The following is an 18611-nucleotide window of genomic DNA, read 5'->3' as shown; positions in this document are numbered from 1 at the left end:
TCCAACAGAAGACCACCCAACAGCTGTTGGCTGAAATTTGAACAGTTAACTCTTTACATTCATAGTGTTCTATACGGTAAGCAGTGTTTTGTGTGTTCTAATCCCTTTTAACCTTATAAGTCACTCCAGTTTGGTCCTGTGTGTTGAATTAATTTGATGTACTTTCTTCTAAGGATATTGCTATTTCTTTGTATGTACAAGAACCTGGTTTGAAACAAAGTATCTTTTCAAGTTCCACAGCTTTGTGTATCACTTACAGGTGGCAAATCAGATGGAATGATAAGCCCAACTGGTCCATTTTTCTTGGGAGCAGAACCAGTGAATCGTTCTGGTACAACTGGATTGAAGACCGAACAATGTAAGTATATTGTTCACATCAAATAACTTGTAACAAGAAATTGAAATATCAGTTCCTAAGCCAAGCAAGGTGCTGGACTTGAAAATGTGTTCCTTAACTCTAAATAAAATGTTAGATTCACTTTGTTCACTAATTAGCTTCATTATGCCAATAAAATATCTAAGATTATTATTAACTGTTGTGCTAACATAGTGGTTACAGTACCAACAACCTGGTTTCCGTTCCTGCTGCTGTCTGCAAGGAGTCTCTGCGTTCTCCCCATGACCGTGTGGGTTTCCTCCAGGTGCTCTGGTTTCCTCCACAGTCCAAAGACGTACTGGTTGGTAGGTTAATTGGTTATTGTAAATTGTCCCGTGATTAGTCTTAGGGTTAAGTTGGGGGTTGCTGGGCAGCGCGGCTTGAAGGGTGAGAAGGGCCTAATCCACGCTGTATCCCAATAAATAAAAAAACAACAAATAACAGCAACTCACACAAAATGCTGGAAGAACTCGGCAGGCCAGGCACTGGGGGAGCGGCTGAAATAAAGATCTGGGAAGTTGATTGGTGAAAGAGATAAAGAGTTGAAGAAGGGGGAATCTGATTGGAAAGGGTAGAAGATCATGAAAGAAAGGGAAGGGGGAGGAACACCAGAGGGAGGTGATGAGCTGGTAAGGAGGTAAGGTGAGAGAGGGAAACAAGAATGGGGAATGGTGAAGGGGGTGGCCATTACAGGAAATTTGAGAAATCGACGTTCGTGCTTTCAGGTTGGAGGCTGCCCCAGAAGGAATACAACGTGTTGCTTCTCCAGCCCGAGTGTGGCCTCATTGCGCAGTAAAGGAGACCATGGACTGATAGATGGGAATGGGAAGTAGAACTAAAATGGGTGGCCATAGGGAGATCCCATTTTTTTCTGGTAGACGGAGTGAAGGTGCTCAGCAAAGAGGTCTCCTAATCTACTTCAAGTCTCACCGATGTACGGAAGGCCACATTGGGAGCAATGGACACAATAGATGACTAACAGACTCACAGGTGAAGTGTCACCTCATTGGGAGAGACTGTTTGGGGCTCTGAATGGTAGTGAGGGATGAGGTATAAAGGCAGGTGTGGTTCTTGTTCCGCTTGCAAGTATAAGCATCAGGAGGGAGGTCAGTGGGGAGGGACAACTGGACAAGGGAATTGTGTGGAGAGTGATCCCTGTGGAAAGTGCAGGGTGTGGGAGATGTGATTGGTGGTGGGATCCTTTTGGAGATGATGGTAGTTATGGAGAATTATGTGCTGGATGAGGAGGCTAGTGGTGTGGTTGGTGAGGACGAGGAACCCTATCCCTGGTGTGGTGGCGGGAGGGTGGGGTTCCTCTAGTATTTTGTGTCTGTTACTTTGGATTTTCAGCATCTGCAGATTTTCTGGTGCTTGTGATAACAAATAACTTGTCAAATCACTGTCTTGGGTAGGTAACAAAAATGTTCTTGTGATTTTCTCTCGTCTTCTCCAGGATTAGTTTAGCTTAGAGATACAGCCTTCCAACCCATTGAGTCCATGCTGCCCAATTACATCTGTCTGACCAATTAACTTACTAAAACCTATGTCTTTGGAATATGGGAGGAAGCCCAGCGGTCACAGAGAGAACATATAAACTCCGTATAAACTGATGGAATTGAACCAGGGCCGTTGGTACTGTAATAGCATCATGCTAAGTGCTACACCACTGTGTCGCCCTAGTGGACACATCCGTTTGTCCCCAGCACTGCATTTCCTTAAACTATCTCAGCAGTACCTTCCAAACTTATATTCTGTCACCAACCATGATTAGAACAATTGCATGGGAACCCTGTCAACTGCAGAGTACTCTGAAAGTCCTGATCTAGAGTCGTAGAACACTACAACTCAGAAACAGGCCCTTTGACCCATCTAGTCCATGCTAGACTATTAATCTGTCTGGTCCCATTGACCACATCCACACCATAGCTGTCCATGCCCCTCCCATCCATGTAACCATCCACCTTCTGTTGAATGTTGATTTAGAACCAGAATCAGGTTTAGTATCACAGCCATATGTCATGAAAGTTGTTAACTTTGTGGCAGTAGTGCAATGCAATACATGATAATAGAGAAAAGGCTGTGAATTACAGCAAGTATATAGATTAAATAAATAGTACAAAAAAAGAAATTTTTGAAAAAGTAGTGAGCCATAGTAAATCAAACCTGTATCCATCACTCTGGCAGCTCGTTCCACACCCGCACCACCCCCTTGTGTTCCTTTTAAACATTTCACCTTTCACCCTTAACCCATGATCTTTAGTTTTAGTCTCGCCCAACCTCAGTGGAAAAAACTTTATGTATTTACCCTATCTATACCCCTCGAAATGGAAATATACTGCTGTCCCTTCATTGCTGGGTCCAGATCCTAAAGCTCTCCTTTCCTCTCTAATAGCTTTGAGGAGCTTTGTGCACTTGAGTAGTTGAAGAAGACAGTTCACCTCCACCCCTCCCAAGGTCACAATAAATAATGGGCAAGTGAATGTAAAAAATTATAGTAGAGATACAAAGAAGATATGGGAGCCTGGAGGAAACATGGGATTATTGATTGATAGAGTCATACGACACAGAAGCAGGCCCTTTAGCTCATCTTACCCATGCTGACCCAGATCAGACTCTCGTTTATTATCACCGACATGTTCAGTTCAATTGCCTCATCATAGTAAGGATGTGGAAGCTTCAGAGAGGGTTCAGAGGAGATTTACCATGATGCTGCCTGGATTAGAGAGCATGTCTTATGAGGATAAGTTGAGCAAGCTGTTTGGTGCGAAAGAGAATGAGAGACTTTTAGAGGTATACAAGATGATAGAAAGCAGATTGAGTGAACAGCCAAACGCTTTTTTCCCGGTGGTATAATTTTAACACAATTAAGAGATATTATAGGGGAGATGTCATTTGTAGTTTTTGTTTACACTGAGACTGATGGTTGTGTGGGGAGCCCTGCCAGGGGTGGTGGTAGAGCCACATGCATTACGGACATATAGGAAACTCATAGATAGACACATGGATGATAGCAAAATGGAGGGCTATGTAAAAGAGAAGGGTTAGATTCATTTGAAGTAGATTATGAGGTTAGCACTAGGTTGTGGGCCAAAGGGCCTGTGCTGTGCTGTAATATTCTGTGTTCTATATGTTGTGAAATTTGTTCTTTTGTGACAGCATACAGTGCAATTCATAAAAAATTACCAGAAGTTTCAATAAAAAAAAGTGAAATAGTGCAAAAGAGGAATGGTGAGGTAGTGTTCATGGACTGTTCAGAAATCTGATGGAAGAGGGGTCGAAGCTGTTCCTAAAACTTTGAGTGTGGCTCTTCAGCTTCTTGTGTCACCTCCCTGATGGTAGTAATGAGAAGGGGACATGTCTGGGATGGTGAGGGTCCTTAATGATGGACGCTACCTTCTGGAGGCATCATCTTTATAAGATGTCCTCGATGCCCATCTAAGTTCAAAGGTCCAAAGGTCCAATTTAATGTTGGAGAAATGTAAACAATATACATCCTGAAATGCTTTTTCTTCGCAAACATCCACGGAAACAGAGAAGTGCCCCAAAGAATGAACGACAGATAAATGTGAGAACCCCAAAGTCCCCCCCCAGCAAAAAAAAAGACACGTTGGTAGCATCATGAGGCCAAACGTGTGCTAAGCAATAGCAAAGACATAGACGAAAGTTACCCCAATGGCTTCGCATTTCATCCGACATTCAACAAACCACTGGTTCTCTCCTTCCCTAATAAGAGAGAAGGAGACATAATAACAGCCCACTGGTTTACAATGTTAAAAGTCCGTTTCGTCGCTTTTTTCGAGCTCTGTATCCAAAGATCGCAAAGACATCGGGTCTTCGGGCCCACAATGAAAGATTTTCCAGCCTCCCCAATGACACGAGTCTCCTGCTGTGACACCGACCCTCGATCGCCCCGTCTCCAGAGCCCCGAGATCTTAGGCTTCCAAACACGAGCGAGGCTCTCAGGCTAAACCCTTGGCATGTCGAATAATGGCCAGTCGTGGAAACCCGAGAACGGCTCCCATCCCACAAAAACCGAAGTCAGCGTGTAACTCCAGGTCAGGGTCTTCAAAAGAACCCTGAAAGGGAAAAATAAAGATATTAAAGGTGGAACTAGAGCTGTTTCCGAAGATGCAAGCAAAGGAGTTACCGTTAACTCTCCTAAGCTCCACGTGCTAAGTTCATCCCATTTGCCCTTGTTTGGCTCTTATCCGTTTTCTATCTGTAGAAAAGGCCAGCAACATATACGGTGATTTGCAGTTAACTGTCTATGATATGATTGCCCAGTCTCCTTAGCACTGAACCTAGGAAGTATAAACCAGAGGAAATATCTACACAACTGCATCATCACCCACAGCAAGAAAAGTTTATCCTGATGAAGGCAAACTTTAGTTCAATAAGTATTTTTTGTGGGTGTAGCTAAACAGCAATATTTAAGCAGACTATAAGACATAGGAGCAGATTAAGGCCACTCAGCCCAACAAGTCTGCTCCACCATTTGATCATGACTGGTCTAGCTAAAAAAAATTCCACCTCATCTCTGTTCTAATGGGACGCCCTTGTATTCTGAGGCTGTGCCCTCTAATTCTAGACTCCCCAACTATTGGAAACATCCTCTCCACATCTACTCTATCCAGGCCTTTCAATATTTGATAGGTTTCAATGAGATTCCCTCACCTCACTCCAACAAGTACAGGCCCAGCACCATCAAACGCTCCTCACCTGTTAACTCTTTCATTTTCAAATCATTTTGTGAACCTCTTCTGGCCTCTCCAATGCCAGCACATCCTTTCTTAGGGAGGAGACGAGAATATTTAGAAAATTGCTATCATCATGTACACTCTCCTGTATCCCATAGCACCTTTCTTTCAGCAGAGTCCTGTGAGCAACCCTTCTGTGTTCATTGCACCCAGAAACAGTGCGTGCTGGAGACAAATAAAAGGATGGTTGAGTAAAATGACAAAGCTTCAGAGCAGGCTTGTGAAAATAACTGGCAAGAAAATGAAAGCCCTTTCTTAATAAGTTAAAGATTTCAAGCAAATGCACTGAAAGTCTTTACCCTCTTAAGCTGCATTCCTGCAAATTAACTTTGTTTGTTTTCAGCTGGTGAAAACATCGGCAAAGTCGTTGATCCTGAGGTCAACAGTCCCGAGAGGAAAGAAGGCACTTCACTTAGCAGCAGTTCAGAAGAGACACTTGGCAAAAGACTTCTGAGAAAACTAAGTTAGTGCAAATTTTAATGTTTATTTAACAAAAAACAACCTGATCCTTGTGAAATGCAATACGTGTATTATGGCTGTGGTACATTGAGATTCTGTACTGAATTGAGGACGGAAAACAAACATCTTTATTTCGGAAAGAAGAGAGTATTTTGGTTCAGAAAGCTTGCCCATTGTGGACACAAATCCACTGTGTTAATTCACATCCTCTTCCTTGGAAGACTGCTGCTTTTTAAGTTGACTTCGCTTCTAGGGGCTGTTACTGAGTGTACGCAGCACTACAATGGTAGAGTTTTGCACAGTAAGGAGTCAGAATCAGGTTTACTCTCACTGTCTCATATGATGTGTAACTGTGGATTGTGGGGGTTGAAGCAAAGTAGAATTGAGATGTGGGATCAGTCATAATGTCATCGAGTGGTGAGCAAGTTCCAAAGGACTTATTGCACTGCTATTTGTTAACTTCATGTTCTTTTCTGACCATCTCAGTCTTTCCTGATAACTTGCTGCAAAGAAAAATGTGAAAGCCAATTAATCAAACTAACTTATTATGACAGTTTTTTGAATATAAAAGGAAAGGTATGTCGCGTCCGGAGTTTCTCCGGTTAGCGGACAATTTCCCTCAATGCCTCTCTGACGTAGTGAGGAATCACGTACGAGGCAAGTTACAGCAGTGGTTTGCTATTGCCTTCTGCCAGGTAAGTTTCCAAAGAGATCACCAGGTCATAACCCAGCACAGATGGAAAGCGTGCAGGGGAGCCGGCTGGCTGGATTCGAACCTGGGACCTTTCATCCCGAAGTCCGATGCTGATGCCACTACGTGTGACCATAAAAATGCAATTAACAATTTAAATTCAAAAAGGGAAAAGCAGAAATTTGCTTTTGCTACAAATCTCACCACTTGCCCCTAAACTGCTGTAGTTGCAGTGATTCCCTGTGACCTGGCCTGGTTTCTTCCCATCAAAGCCAACACGTGTGACTGTATAGTCCCCTGTCTAATTGTAGCCTATATTCCCAGAACTCAGATCAAAGTTCCACTGTTCATAATCTTGGACCTGGTTACTATCACATCCTGCCTGGATCTGGGGGCCTAATTCGCAGAGTCTCTTGTCACCTCAGTTGGATTGCGTTGGTTGCAAAACTTGAGGGTCTTCCAGCTCAAGAAAACATCTGAGCAAGTTTTCTCTAGAAATCCTTTGGTCTCAAACCAAACTCAAGGAATATCGAATCTGGATTTCAGAATCAGAATCGGGTTTAATGTCACCAGCATATGTCGTGAAATTTGTTAACTTTGCAGCAGTAGTACAATGCAATACTTGATAAATATAGAAAAAACTGAATTACAATAAGTATATATGTGTATATTAAATAGTTAAGATAAGTAGTGCACAAAGCAGAAATTAAGAAAAGGAAAGAGTTGTGAGGTAATGTTCAAGGGTTCAATATCCATTTAGAAATCGGATTCCAACGGTGAAGAAGCTGTACCTGAATCTTTGAGTGTGTGCCTTCACGCTTCTGTACTTCCTTCCTGATGATAATAATGAGAAGAGGGCATGTCCTCGGTGACGGGGGTCCTTAATGATGGAAACCAGGGGTGATGGTAGAGGCAGATACAAACAAATGTATCTGCCTCTACCATCACCCCTGGTTTCCATCATCAAGGACCCCCGTCACCGAGGACATGCCTGCTCTCATTATTTCTGCTTTGTGCACTACTTATCTTAACTATTTAATTTGCACATATATGCTTATTGTAATTCACTTTTTTCTATATTTATCAAGTATTGCATTGAAGTCCCCCATAACATCGCCCTTTTGGCATGCATTTTCTATCTCCCTTTGTAATTTGTAGGCTACATCTTTACTACTGTTTGGACATTTAAGAGTCTCTTAGATAGGCACATGGATATAAGAAAAATGGAGGGCTAAATGTGAGGGAAGGGTTAGATTGATCTTGGAGTAGGTTAAAGGGTCACACAGCATTGTGAGCTGAAGAACTTAAACTGTGCTGTTAAACTATGTTCTATTGTTTAAGTTGATTAAAATCAAAGTTAAATTTATTGTCATATGTACAGGTGCGATGAAAAACTTACTTGCAGCAGCATCACATAGACACAGCATCAAATAAGGAGCATTGATACCCAATTTTTACAGGAAACAACGCAATTCGAAGCAAAAAAGCAACACACATCAAAGTTGCTGGTGAACGCAGCAGGCCAGGCAGCATCTCTAGGAAGAGGTGCAGTCGACGTTTCAGGCCGAGACCCTTCGTCAGGACTAACTGAAGGAAGAGTGAGTAAGGGATTTGAAAGTTGGAGGGGGAGGGGGAGATCCAAAATGATAGGAGAAGACAGGAGGGGGAGGGATGGAGCCAAGAGCTGGACAGGTGATTGGCAAAAGGGATACGAGAGGATCATGGGACAGGAGGTCTGGGAAGAAAGACAGGTCGGGGGGGGGAACCCAGAGGACGGGCAAGGGGTATATTCAGAGGGACAGAGGGAGAAAAAGGAGAGTGAGAGAAAGAATGTGTGTATAAAATTAAGTAACAGATGGGGTACGAGGGGGAGGTGGGGCATTAGCGGAAGTTAGAGAAGTCGATGTTCATGCCATCAGGTTGGAGGCTACCCAGACTCTGGCCTCCAGAGAAAGCAGGATCTCCCAGTGGCCACACATTTTAATTCCACATCCCATTCCCATTCTAACATGTCTATCCACGGCCTCCTCTACTCTAAAGATGAAGCCACACTTTTTGGTTGGAAGAACAACACCTTTTATTCCGTCTGGGTAGCCTCCAACCTGATGGCATGAACATCGACTTCTCTAACTTCCGCTAATGCCCCACCTCCCCCTCGTACCCCATCTGTTACTTATTTTTATACACACATTCTTTCTCTCACTCTCCTTTTTCTCCCTCTGTCCCTCTGAATATACCCCTTGCCCATCCTCTGGGTTCCCCCCACCCCCGTCTTTCTTCCCGGACCTCCTGACCCATGATCCTCTTATATCCCCTTTGCCAATCACCTGTCCAGCTCTTGGCTCCATCCCTCCCCCTCCTGTCTTCTCCTATCATTTTGGATCTCCCCCTCCCCCTCCCACTTTCAAATCTCTTACTAACTCTTCCTTCAGTTAGTGCTGACGAAGGATCTCAGCCTGAAACGTCGACTGTACCTCTTCCTAGAGATGCTGCCTGGCCTGCTGCGTTCACCAGCAACTTTGATATGTGTTGCTTGAATTTCCAGCATCTGCAGAATTCCTGTTGTTGTTGAAGCAAAAAAGGTCCATTTTAGTGCAAAGCCATTAATCGGTGATGTAGTAATTACGGTTGTGCAGGTTGGTTCATGAACTGAATGGTTGAAGGGAAGTAACTATTCCTGAATCTGGTGGTGAGGGACTTTAGGCTTCTGTACCTAAACAGAAGAAATCTGTATACACTGGAAATCCAGTGCAACATACACAAAATACTGGAGGAACTCAGCAAGTATGGAAATGAATAAACTGTTGACATTTCGAAGAAAACAGAATAAGGAGGAGGAGAAAGTGGAAGGAGTACATACTAGAACGTGATAGGTGAATCCAGGTAGGTAGGGAAGGGGGAGTGAAGTGAGAAGCTGAGAAATGACGGGTGGAAACGGTGAAGGGATGAAGAAGGAATCACAGCATGAGATAAGGAGCAATCATACCTAATTTTTACAGGAAATGACACAATTAGAAGCAAAAAAGGTCCATTTTAGTACAAAGCCATTAATCGGTGTTGTAGTGATTACGGTTGTGCAGGTTGGTTTAAGAACCGAATGTTTGAAGGGAAGTAGCTATTCCTGAATCTGGTGGTGAGAGACTTTGGGCTTCTGTACCGAAACGGAAGAAATTCTGCACCCGCTGGAAATCCAGAGCAACACACACAAAATACTGGAGGAACTCAGCAAGTCACGCAACATCTATGGAAATGAATAAGCTGTCGACATTTTGAAGAAGCCAGAATAAGGAGGAGGAGGGAGTGGAAGGAATACATACTAGAACGTGATAGGTGAATCCAGGTGGGTAGGGAAGGGGGAATGAAGTGAGAAGCTGGGAAATGACAGGGAGAAACAGTAAAGGGATGAAGAAGGATTCTTTTAGGAGAGGAGAGACATAGGGTCGAAAGGTGTTGGATCAGTGTGGATAGAGCTAAGGAACTGCAAAGGTAAAAAGACTCTGATGGGAGTTCTATACAGACCCCCAACAGTAGTAAAGATGTAACCTACAAATTACAAAGGGAGATAGAAAATGCATGCCAAAAGGCCGATGTTATGGGGGACTTCAATATGCAGGTAGATTGGGAAAATCAAGTTGGTGCTGGATTCCAGGAAGGGGATTTCTGGAATGCCTCCAACATGGCTTTTTAGAGCAGCTCGTGGTTGAGCCCAATAGGGGATCAGCTATTCTGGATTAGGTGTTGTGCAATGAACCAGAATTGATTAGAGAGCTTAAGGTTAAAGAACCCTTAGGGACAAGTAATCATAATGTGATCAAATTCACCCTTAAATTTGAGAAGGAGAAGCTAAAGTCAGATGTATCAGTATTACATTGGAGTAAAGGGAATTACAGAGGCATGAGAGAGGAGTTGGCCAGAACTGATTGGAAGAGAACGTTGGCAGGGATGACGGCAGACCAGCAATGGCTGAAATTAAGGAAGAAGTATTCTAAAGGAAAGATGACCCAATTGTGGCTAACAAGAGAAGTCAAAGCCAACATAGAAGCCAAAGAGAGGGCATATAATAGAGCAAAAAATAGTGGGAAGTTAGAGGATTGGGAAGTTTTTAAAAATCAACAGAAGGCAACCAAACAAGTCATTATGAAGGTAAAGATGGATTACAAAAGTAGGCTAATATTGAAGAGGATACCAAAAGTCTCTTCAGATACATAAAGCATAAAAAAAAGAGGCGAGAATGGATATCAGAACGCTGGCAAATGATGCTGGAGAGGTGGTAATGGGAATATCGAAATGGCAGACAGACTGAATTAAGTATCTTGTGCCAGTCTTTACTGTGGAAGTTCCAGGTATCGGGGTCATGAAGTGTGCAAAGTTACCTTAGCTAGAGAGAAGGTTCTTAGGATACTGAAAGGTCTGAAGGTAGATAAGTCACCTGAACCAAATAATGTACTCTCTAGGGTTGTGAAAGAGGTGCTGAAGAGATCATAGAGGCAGTAGTAATGATCTTTCAAGAATAACTAGTTTCTGGAATGGTTCCGGAAGACTGGAAAATTGCAAATGTCACTCCACTCTTCAAGTAGTGAGAGAGGTAGAAGAAAAGAAACTATAGGCCAGTTAGTCTGACCTCAGTGATGGGGAAAATTTTGGAGTTGATTATTAAGGATAATAAGGTTGATTATTACGGTTGGAGGTCTCAGGGTACTTAGAGGCACATGATAAAACAGGCAGTGGTCAGCATGGTTTCCTCAAGGGAAAATCTTGCCTGATAAATCTGTTGGAATTCTTTGAAGAAATAATAAGCAGGATAGATCAAGGAGCATCTGTTGATGTTATGTACTCGGATTTTCAGAAGGCCTTTGACAAGATACCACACATGAGACTACTTAACAAGATACAAGCCCATGGTATTACATGAAAGATTCTAGCATGGATAAAGTAGTGGCTGATTGGCAGGAGTGGGAATAAACGGAGCCTTTTCTGGTTGGCTGCTGGTGACTAATGTGTTCCACAGGGGTCTGTGTTGGAACCAATTTTTTTAATGTTATATGTCAGTGGTTTGGATGATGGAATTAGTGGCTTTGTTGCAAAGTTTGCAGACGATATGAAGGTAGGTGGAAGGGCGAGTAGTTCTGAGAGTGGTGAATCTGTGGAATTCTTTGCCACAGGCAGCTGTGGAGGCCAAGTCTTTTGTGTTTTTTTTAAGGCAGACGTTGATACCTTCTTGATTGATCAGGGCATGAAAGAATATGGGGAGAAGACAGGAGACTGGGGCTGAGTGGAAAATTGGATCAGCAATGATGAAATTGAGGAGCAGACTCAATGGGCCAAATGACCTAATTTTCCTCCTATATCTTATGGAGAGTGGGCTATCAGAGGAGGGGCACCATGAAGAGGTGATAGGCCGGTGAGAGAAGAGGAGGTGGGGGCAGAATAGGGAATGGAGGAAGAGCGAGGAGGAACAATTACTAGCGGTTAGAATCTATTAGAATGGTATTGGTCCATGACACCATGACATAAAAAAGGTTGGGGAGGTTCCCAACATTCTTTTATTCCATGGACCAATACCATTAAGCAAGGGGTCCATGGACCCAGGTTGGGAACCCCTGGGTTAGATTGTTCATGCCAACAAGTTGGAGGTTACCCAGGCAGAATATGAGGAGGCTTCTCTTCCTTCTGCCCAATGGTAACTGTGAGAAGATAGCATGGCCCGGATGGTGAGGATCTTTGGATGTTGCCTTCTTGAGGCAGTACCTCTTGTAGTTGCTACTGATGGTGGGGATGGATTAGTGTGCAGAGTCTACTCTCTACAGCTCCTTGGTGCCGCTGTGCAAATGAAAGCATGATGCAACCAGTCAGGATGCTTTCAACAAATGCAACCAGTCAGGATGCTTTCAACAGTACCTCAGTGGAAGTTAGGTGAACTTGCTTAAACATGTTTGGGACTGTTGATGTTTTTAGAGAAGTATTCGTCCTCTTCCATTCAGGGGTTGAAAGGGGGATCTGATAGAGGGAGACAGAATAATGAGGAATAGATGGAGTGGGGAGAAAGGTCTAGGTAAGATCTGAGGAAGAACTTATTACTTTAAAGAATTGTCAGAATCTGGAACGCGCTGCATTTCTGCATTAATGTTCTTAATGCAGAAGTTTAAGAACATCATTTCTAAGAGCATTTAATGTTCTTAATGCTCCCAGAACATTTAAAAACTGACACAATCATTTGAATGCCACAGCATAGAAGTGCATGGACCAAATTCTCTGTAAATAGGATTAGTATAGATAGATACTAGATATTTGGCATGCTCATGACGGCTGAAGGGTCTGCTTCTGAGCTGCACAACTGAGAAACCTGCCAGTTGTAAATTTATTCCAGGTCAATTTAAAGCTAAGAATAATTGAAAGTGAAATTGATCTACCGTGATATGGAGGTAACTGCAGTCGTGGCCTGCAGTAATGCTACGCCATGTGTGGGCAATCATACTGCTATTAGGTGGGCTCACAAATGAGTTAATCTGACTTCATAAGTTACTGATGTTGGGAGCCAGGAGCCACCCCTGACTTGCAAATGCCCTGGGGCAGTAACTTCCCTACAATAACTAGCAGACAGAGAAATGAAGATCCTCTGATAATATTTTGGTTCAGATTTGTCCTGTTGCTTAGGAAGCAACCACAGTGAAAGAGGTCAATCTTCAAGATTCTTTATTGTCATTCTTCAGTACATGAGTGTAAAGGAGAATGAAATGATTGTTCTCCGGATCTGATGCAGCAGGAAAAAAAAAGATAAAGAGCACAATTTGAAAAACCACAATTAATATAAATACATTCTAAACCAGCATTCCATGTAGGCCACTGCCATGGTCTCATACAACCAGCAGAGCCCTGTTGATTTTAAGATAAAATCTTTTTTTTAAGATTAGCTTTATTTGTCACACATACATCAATACCTCAAAACATAAGTGAGTTGTGTTGTTTGGGTCACTGACCAACACAGTCGGAGGATGTGCTGGGGGCAGCCTGCAAGTGTTACCACAGTTCCAGTGCCGACATAACATGCCCACAACTCACTAACCCTAATCGACACATCTTTGGAATGTAGGAAACTGGAACAACTAGAGGAAACCTACACAATCATGGGGAGAGCGTACAAGCTCCTTACAGATAGTGCCAGGAAATGAACTACAATGTTCTGATCACTGGCACTCTAAAGTGTTACGTGAACTGCTACCACCCGAGATGTGATTGCAACTCCATACCAATCTAGGAACTGGAGTCAGCAAAGTTTACAGTGGCTATGGATTCCAGAGCAGCTCCCACGAGAGGCTGATTCTGAACTTTTGGAAATGAGTGAAGCTGCCCTGGGCCGTAAGTAGCTGTTCCTAGTTAGTGTTATCAGTGGACTAGCTGAAGGAGAGGGCACTTAAAGTTAGAGAACCTCAATCAGAACAGGAAATTTGATGCACTTCAAAATGAAACACAGTGAATAGTTTAGAAATTGCTCCGCTGCAGATTCTTGATTTGCACCAACTGTAAGCAAAGAGACTCTAGTTTACTGATGTAAGTGTATTGCTTCTTCACCCGTTTTAGTTCTTTCTAATAACATTGATAACCTAGTTATCTTGGTGCTGAAGATGTTTTTTTAAATTTTCTTTTAAATTTTATTCCTCTGATTAAAGTTCAAGTTACATTTTTTGACTGAAGTGGAGTTCAGATTATTTCTAAGAGCAACACACACAAAATGCTGGAGGAACTCAGCAAGTCAGGCAGCATGTACAAAGGGGAATAAACAGTCAACATTTGGGCTGAGACCCTTCATCTGGACTCATTTATTTCCTTCTATAGATGCTAGCTGACTTGTTGAGTTCCTCCAGCATTTTGCATATGTTGCTCAAAATTTCCACCATCTACCGAATCTCTTGTGTTTATATCTTTCCAGTGTTCTCCCTTCTGGGATCCTTCTAGACCTCTGCTACTTGCTTAGGTTAAATATCCACATGATAGAAAACAATCGGGGAGGATTCATTTCTCCAGCACCTTTTACATTTTCTGTACAATTGTGTGACAGTCAACTATGGGCATCATAGGGTGTGGGGATGACTGGAAGAATTGGATCAGCCCATGATTGAATGACAGAGCAGACTTGATGGGTCGAAATGGCCGACTTCTGTCCTATATTTTATGGTCTAACTACTTGTTGTGGGTGTAGTTTCATAGCTAGATGTGACAGTCAATTTGAATATAAGAATGTTTATTTATTTTTTTGAACACAGTAAGATTAAGGGGCATTTGATTTGCAATTCTGATCACCAGGAAGGATGTGGAGGCTTTTAAAACTGTGCAGAAGAGGTTTACTGAGATGCTGCCTGGATTACAGGGCATGAGCTTTCAGAGGAGGTTGGGCAAACTTGGGTTGTTGTGTCTGTAGCGTCAGAGGCTGAGGGGAGATCTGATAAAAGCTTATAAAATTACACAAGACACAAGTAGTGTAACAGTTAAAATCTTTACCCCAGGTAGAAATATCAAACTCTAGAGGACATAGGTTTAAAGTGAGAGGGGAAAAGTTTAGCAGGTTTTCTTATACAAAGCGAAGTCAGTGCCAAGAACAGGCTGCCAGGGATAGTGGTAGAAGGCGATGCAATGCAGGCATTGCAGAGGTTGTTAGACAGTCACATAAAAATGCAAGGAATAGAGGGATGTAGATCATTTACCAGCCTGAGAGATTTAGTTCAATTTGACATCGTGTTTGGTGCAGATGTCTGTGCTGTACTGTTCTATGATCTCTGTTCACTGATATCACTTAACTCATGAATGCTGCTTAGGTCAGTCAGTAACATAAAATGGGGTTGTGAGTCTTTTGCATCCACTTGGACAGGCAGACAGTGAGTTTAAAATGCCATCTACCATCCCACTGATATAAGACTATTGGATAGTCCCCTAGCTAGGATAAAATGGACTCGAGCTCACAATCTACCTCATCATAGTCTTTCACCTTATTGTCTGCCTGTACTGCACTTTCTCGGTAACTGTAACACTTTATTCTGCATTCTGTTGTTTTACCTTACTGCCTTAATGCACTGTTGTAATGAAATGATGTTTATATATGGTATACAAGGCAAGTTTTTTCATGGTACCTTGGTACATGTGAAATTGATTAATTTAATTTAATTATTTATTAAATCAACTTATTTACCACCTTCTGCAATGAAAATAATCTCAGTGGGCTGAAAATACAAGCATGCCAACGGCTTCATACTGCTTACATTTAGCGTAGATATACAGGGCAGTTATATAAGTGTTAGCATTTTCAGAAGCCTAGTTGTATAGTTGAAGTTGTATAAGATGATATGAGGCTAAATGTGGAGTATTGTGTGTAATTCTAGTCACCTACGTACAGGAGGAAAGAGTATAGAGAAAACTTACAAGGATGTTACCAAGACTAAGTTATAGGGAATGGTTGAATAGGTTAGGACTTTATTCATTGGTGCATAGGAAAATGAGGGGAAATTTGATGGAGGCATACAAGATTATGAAAGCAGACTTTTCCACTGAGGTTTGTTAAGACTAGAACCAGGGGTCATGGGTTAAGGTGAAAGATTAAATATTTAAGGGGAACTGGAGGGAGGAATTCTTCATCAGAAGAGGGTGGTGTGAGTGCCGGCAGAGGTGGTGGATGAGGGTTTGGTGTAACATTTAAGAGAGGTTTGGATAAGTACAGGGATGGGAGGGCTATGGTGCAGTTGCAGGTTGATGAGACTAGGCTTTTACATGGACTGCTTGAGCCAAAAATACTGTTGCTGTGCCGTAGTACTCTATAACTACAACTATGGCTAAAAGCTTATCAGTACTTAAGGTGTACATAAGTGATTCTGCAGATGCTGGAAATCTAGAGCAACACACACAAAATGCTGGAGGATCTCAGCAGATCAGGCAGCATCTATGGAAATTGAGACCCTTCATCAGGACTTTTTTTGGAAAATATCATTTATAATAGTACGAATGGGTGGTGGGGTGGAGATCCATCTCTACTAAAGCCTCCCTAGCCTCCGCTAGCTTGCGTGTCACCTGGGCAAAGTGTAGCGCGTGCTTAGCCCCCACTGATCAGGGTCACATGAAGCCATAGGTGCAAGTGATGGATAGTCGTACGAGCAGCTGGTGCATATCCCAAGTCCTGGTTATGCGGCCACTGACATCAGGCAGACAGTCTCTGAAGAGTATTGATAATGGCTGGGGTCACCCATCTTATAAAGACACTGCCCAGAAGAAGACAATTGTAAACCACTTCTATATAAAAAAATTGCCAAGAACAATCAGTCATGAGACCATGATTACCCACATCATACCACGTGGCACATAATAATGATAATGAATAACAGGGATTGTGACAAGGAACAGGTGTATCTGGTTTCAAGAGTTCCTGCCCATCTGGTTCTGATGTGCGCTAGTAGTGAAAACTGATTAGTGAGCCGTCAATAATGACCTATCATATTTAAAAACTATTGGCAATTGCTCAGGACCAAGGGTTGTTTGCTGCCACTAGACTCATGGAAGAGTCTGCTTTTTCCCCCGTTGGCCTCATCAGCTGCCACAGATCCAGAGTGAAGGTAAATCTCTTGTCAAGCCTAAGGAGGAGGAGAGGCGGTTGTCAAATGTGGTAGTTGATTGTTAACTGCTATACCCGTCACTTATTGTTGCCCGTGTACATCAAAACCAGATGTGTGGGAACCGAGCCGCTTGTTCCTCGTCACACTCACTGCTAATCATTTCTCACATTACACAAGCATTTTCCCCATTGTCTGACACACTGACAGTTGTTGGGCTTGCTTTCTGAAACAGTAACACGCTTCTAATTACTCCGTATGTCCAGGCTAGATGTGGATCTATTAGCACGTTTGTGGTTTCAGTCCACTGAGATTACTTTGTACTAAAATATCTTCAGTGCAGAGGGTGGATGACATTTTAATCTCACTGTCTGCTGAGCCAAGTCAGTACAATACATCGAACTGAATGAAGTTCTAATCTGTATTCATCACCTAACCAGTGCCACTGAATAGAGGTCATTGCTCCTTATCCTCAATGGTATTTATAGCTGTCTGCATGATAGAAGATCTAACTGGACTTTGGTCATTACTTCTCCAGGAACTGGCCCACACACAGACTTTTGAACAGTAGTGATCTTTGCAATAGAGCCAATTTTTCTGACCCTGAGAAGTCCCATGTGCCATGTCCCATGATCATTGGGCAGCCAGTTAGCAGTTGCTTGGCATGGTAGCGCAACACTTCACAATGCCAGCTGTAAGATTGGGGTTCGATTCCTGCACTGTCTGGATTGAGATTGTATGGGACTGTAACCACGTGGGTTTCCTCTGGGTAATTCGGTTTCCTCATGCATTCCAAAGATGTACGGGTTGAGGTTAGTGACGTGGGCGTGCTATGTTGATGCCAGAAATATGGCCCCAGCACAATCCTCACTGATCTGATTTAAGGCAAACGATGCATTTCACTGTATGTGTCAATGTCCAGGCAATAAATAATACTAATCTTTATTTATTTATTTATTCGTGAGGAAACAGGAATAGTGTTAACCACGTGATCCCTTAGATCACTCCCGTAATCATGGTGGATCTACTCTAAGACTCATTTTCCCACCGCCCCCAAATACCGGTTTCCCTTTCCCTGATCTTTCAGAAAGTTATCTGTCCCTTTAAATTCCTCCAGTGATTTTCTCTACTTTCTCTTTCGACTTTCTCTACCGTATGAGGTGAGGAATTTCACAGATTCACCACACTTAATATTTATGTGTAGTTTTTCATAAATTCGATTATATTTCATTATTTCCCTGTAAATGCTCGCATGAAAATTAATCTCGGTAGTATATGGCGACATGTACCTACTTAGATAATAAATTTACTTTTGACTTCGTTCGTTAATGAGGTATTTCCACACTTCTCAGTTTTAAATGATTGCTGCTTAATTTCCATTTATGTCCACTTGTTTGACACTCTCTCACTGGCAGATATACCTTGATATCTGCCCTGCTCTACCCCCTTGGGATCTTGCAAGTTTCAATAACATTACATACTTACTGCAGATGCCTCCCCAATACTTTTAAAGTTATGCACCAGAACAACTAGATCTAGAACTAAAGTTGTAAACTAAATCAGTTCCATCACGAGCCGTGGCCTCCGTAGTATCCAGGACAGCTTCAAGCAGTGGTGCCTCTGTGACGAACGAGGGTTACAAAAGTACACATAGACTAAGATGTTAACTGTCCTGTGCTAGCACCAGTGGGATCAACAGTTGATCTGTCACCTGTCTTCAGGAGAGAGAGATAAGTAAG

The 18611-nt window shown here is 42.6% G+C and overlaps 1 protein-coding gene across 3 annotated transcripts in view; it reads left to right on the top strand.

Moving 5' to 3' along the window:
• The window catches only part of LOC134358809 (metal transporter CNNM4-like), a 150422-nt gene that overhangs the window by 116059 nt on the left and 15752 nt on the right, over window positions 1–18611 (top strand). Inside the window, exons 8-9 of one of the 3 annotated variants that reach the window (XR_010020955.1) lie at window positions 260–358; window positions 5477–5507. Coding sequence is in view for 1 of the 3 variants with exons in the window: in XM_063071316.1 (XP_062927386.1) it covers window positions 260–358; window positions 5477–5596 (219 nt within the window). In the remaining 2 variants the exon portion in view is untranslated. Of the gene's footprint in view, window positions 1–259; window positions 359–5476; window positions 5597–18611 lie in introns of those variants that run through there. The other 2 variants (XR_010020957.1, XM_063071316.1) reach the window with 2 other exon arrangements.

The sequence above is a fragment of the Mobula hypostoma genome, chromosome 19 (genome assembly GCF_963921235.1).
Source record: "Mobula hypostoma chromosome 19, sMobHyp1.1, whole genome shotgun sequence".
NCBI classification, from domain to species: domain Eukaryota; kingdom Metazoa; phylum Chordata; class Chondrichthyes; order Myliobatiformes; family Myliobatidae; genus Mobula; species Mobula hypostoma.
The sequence above is the reverse complement of the archived record's forward strand: the minus strand, read 5'-3'. Positions and strand labels throughout refer to the sequence as shown.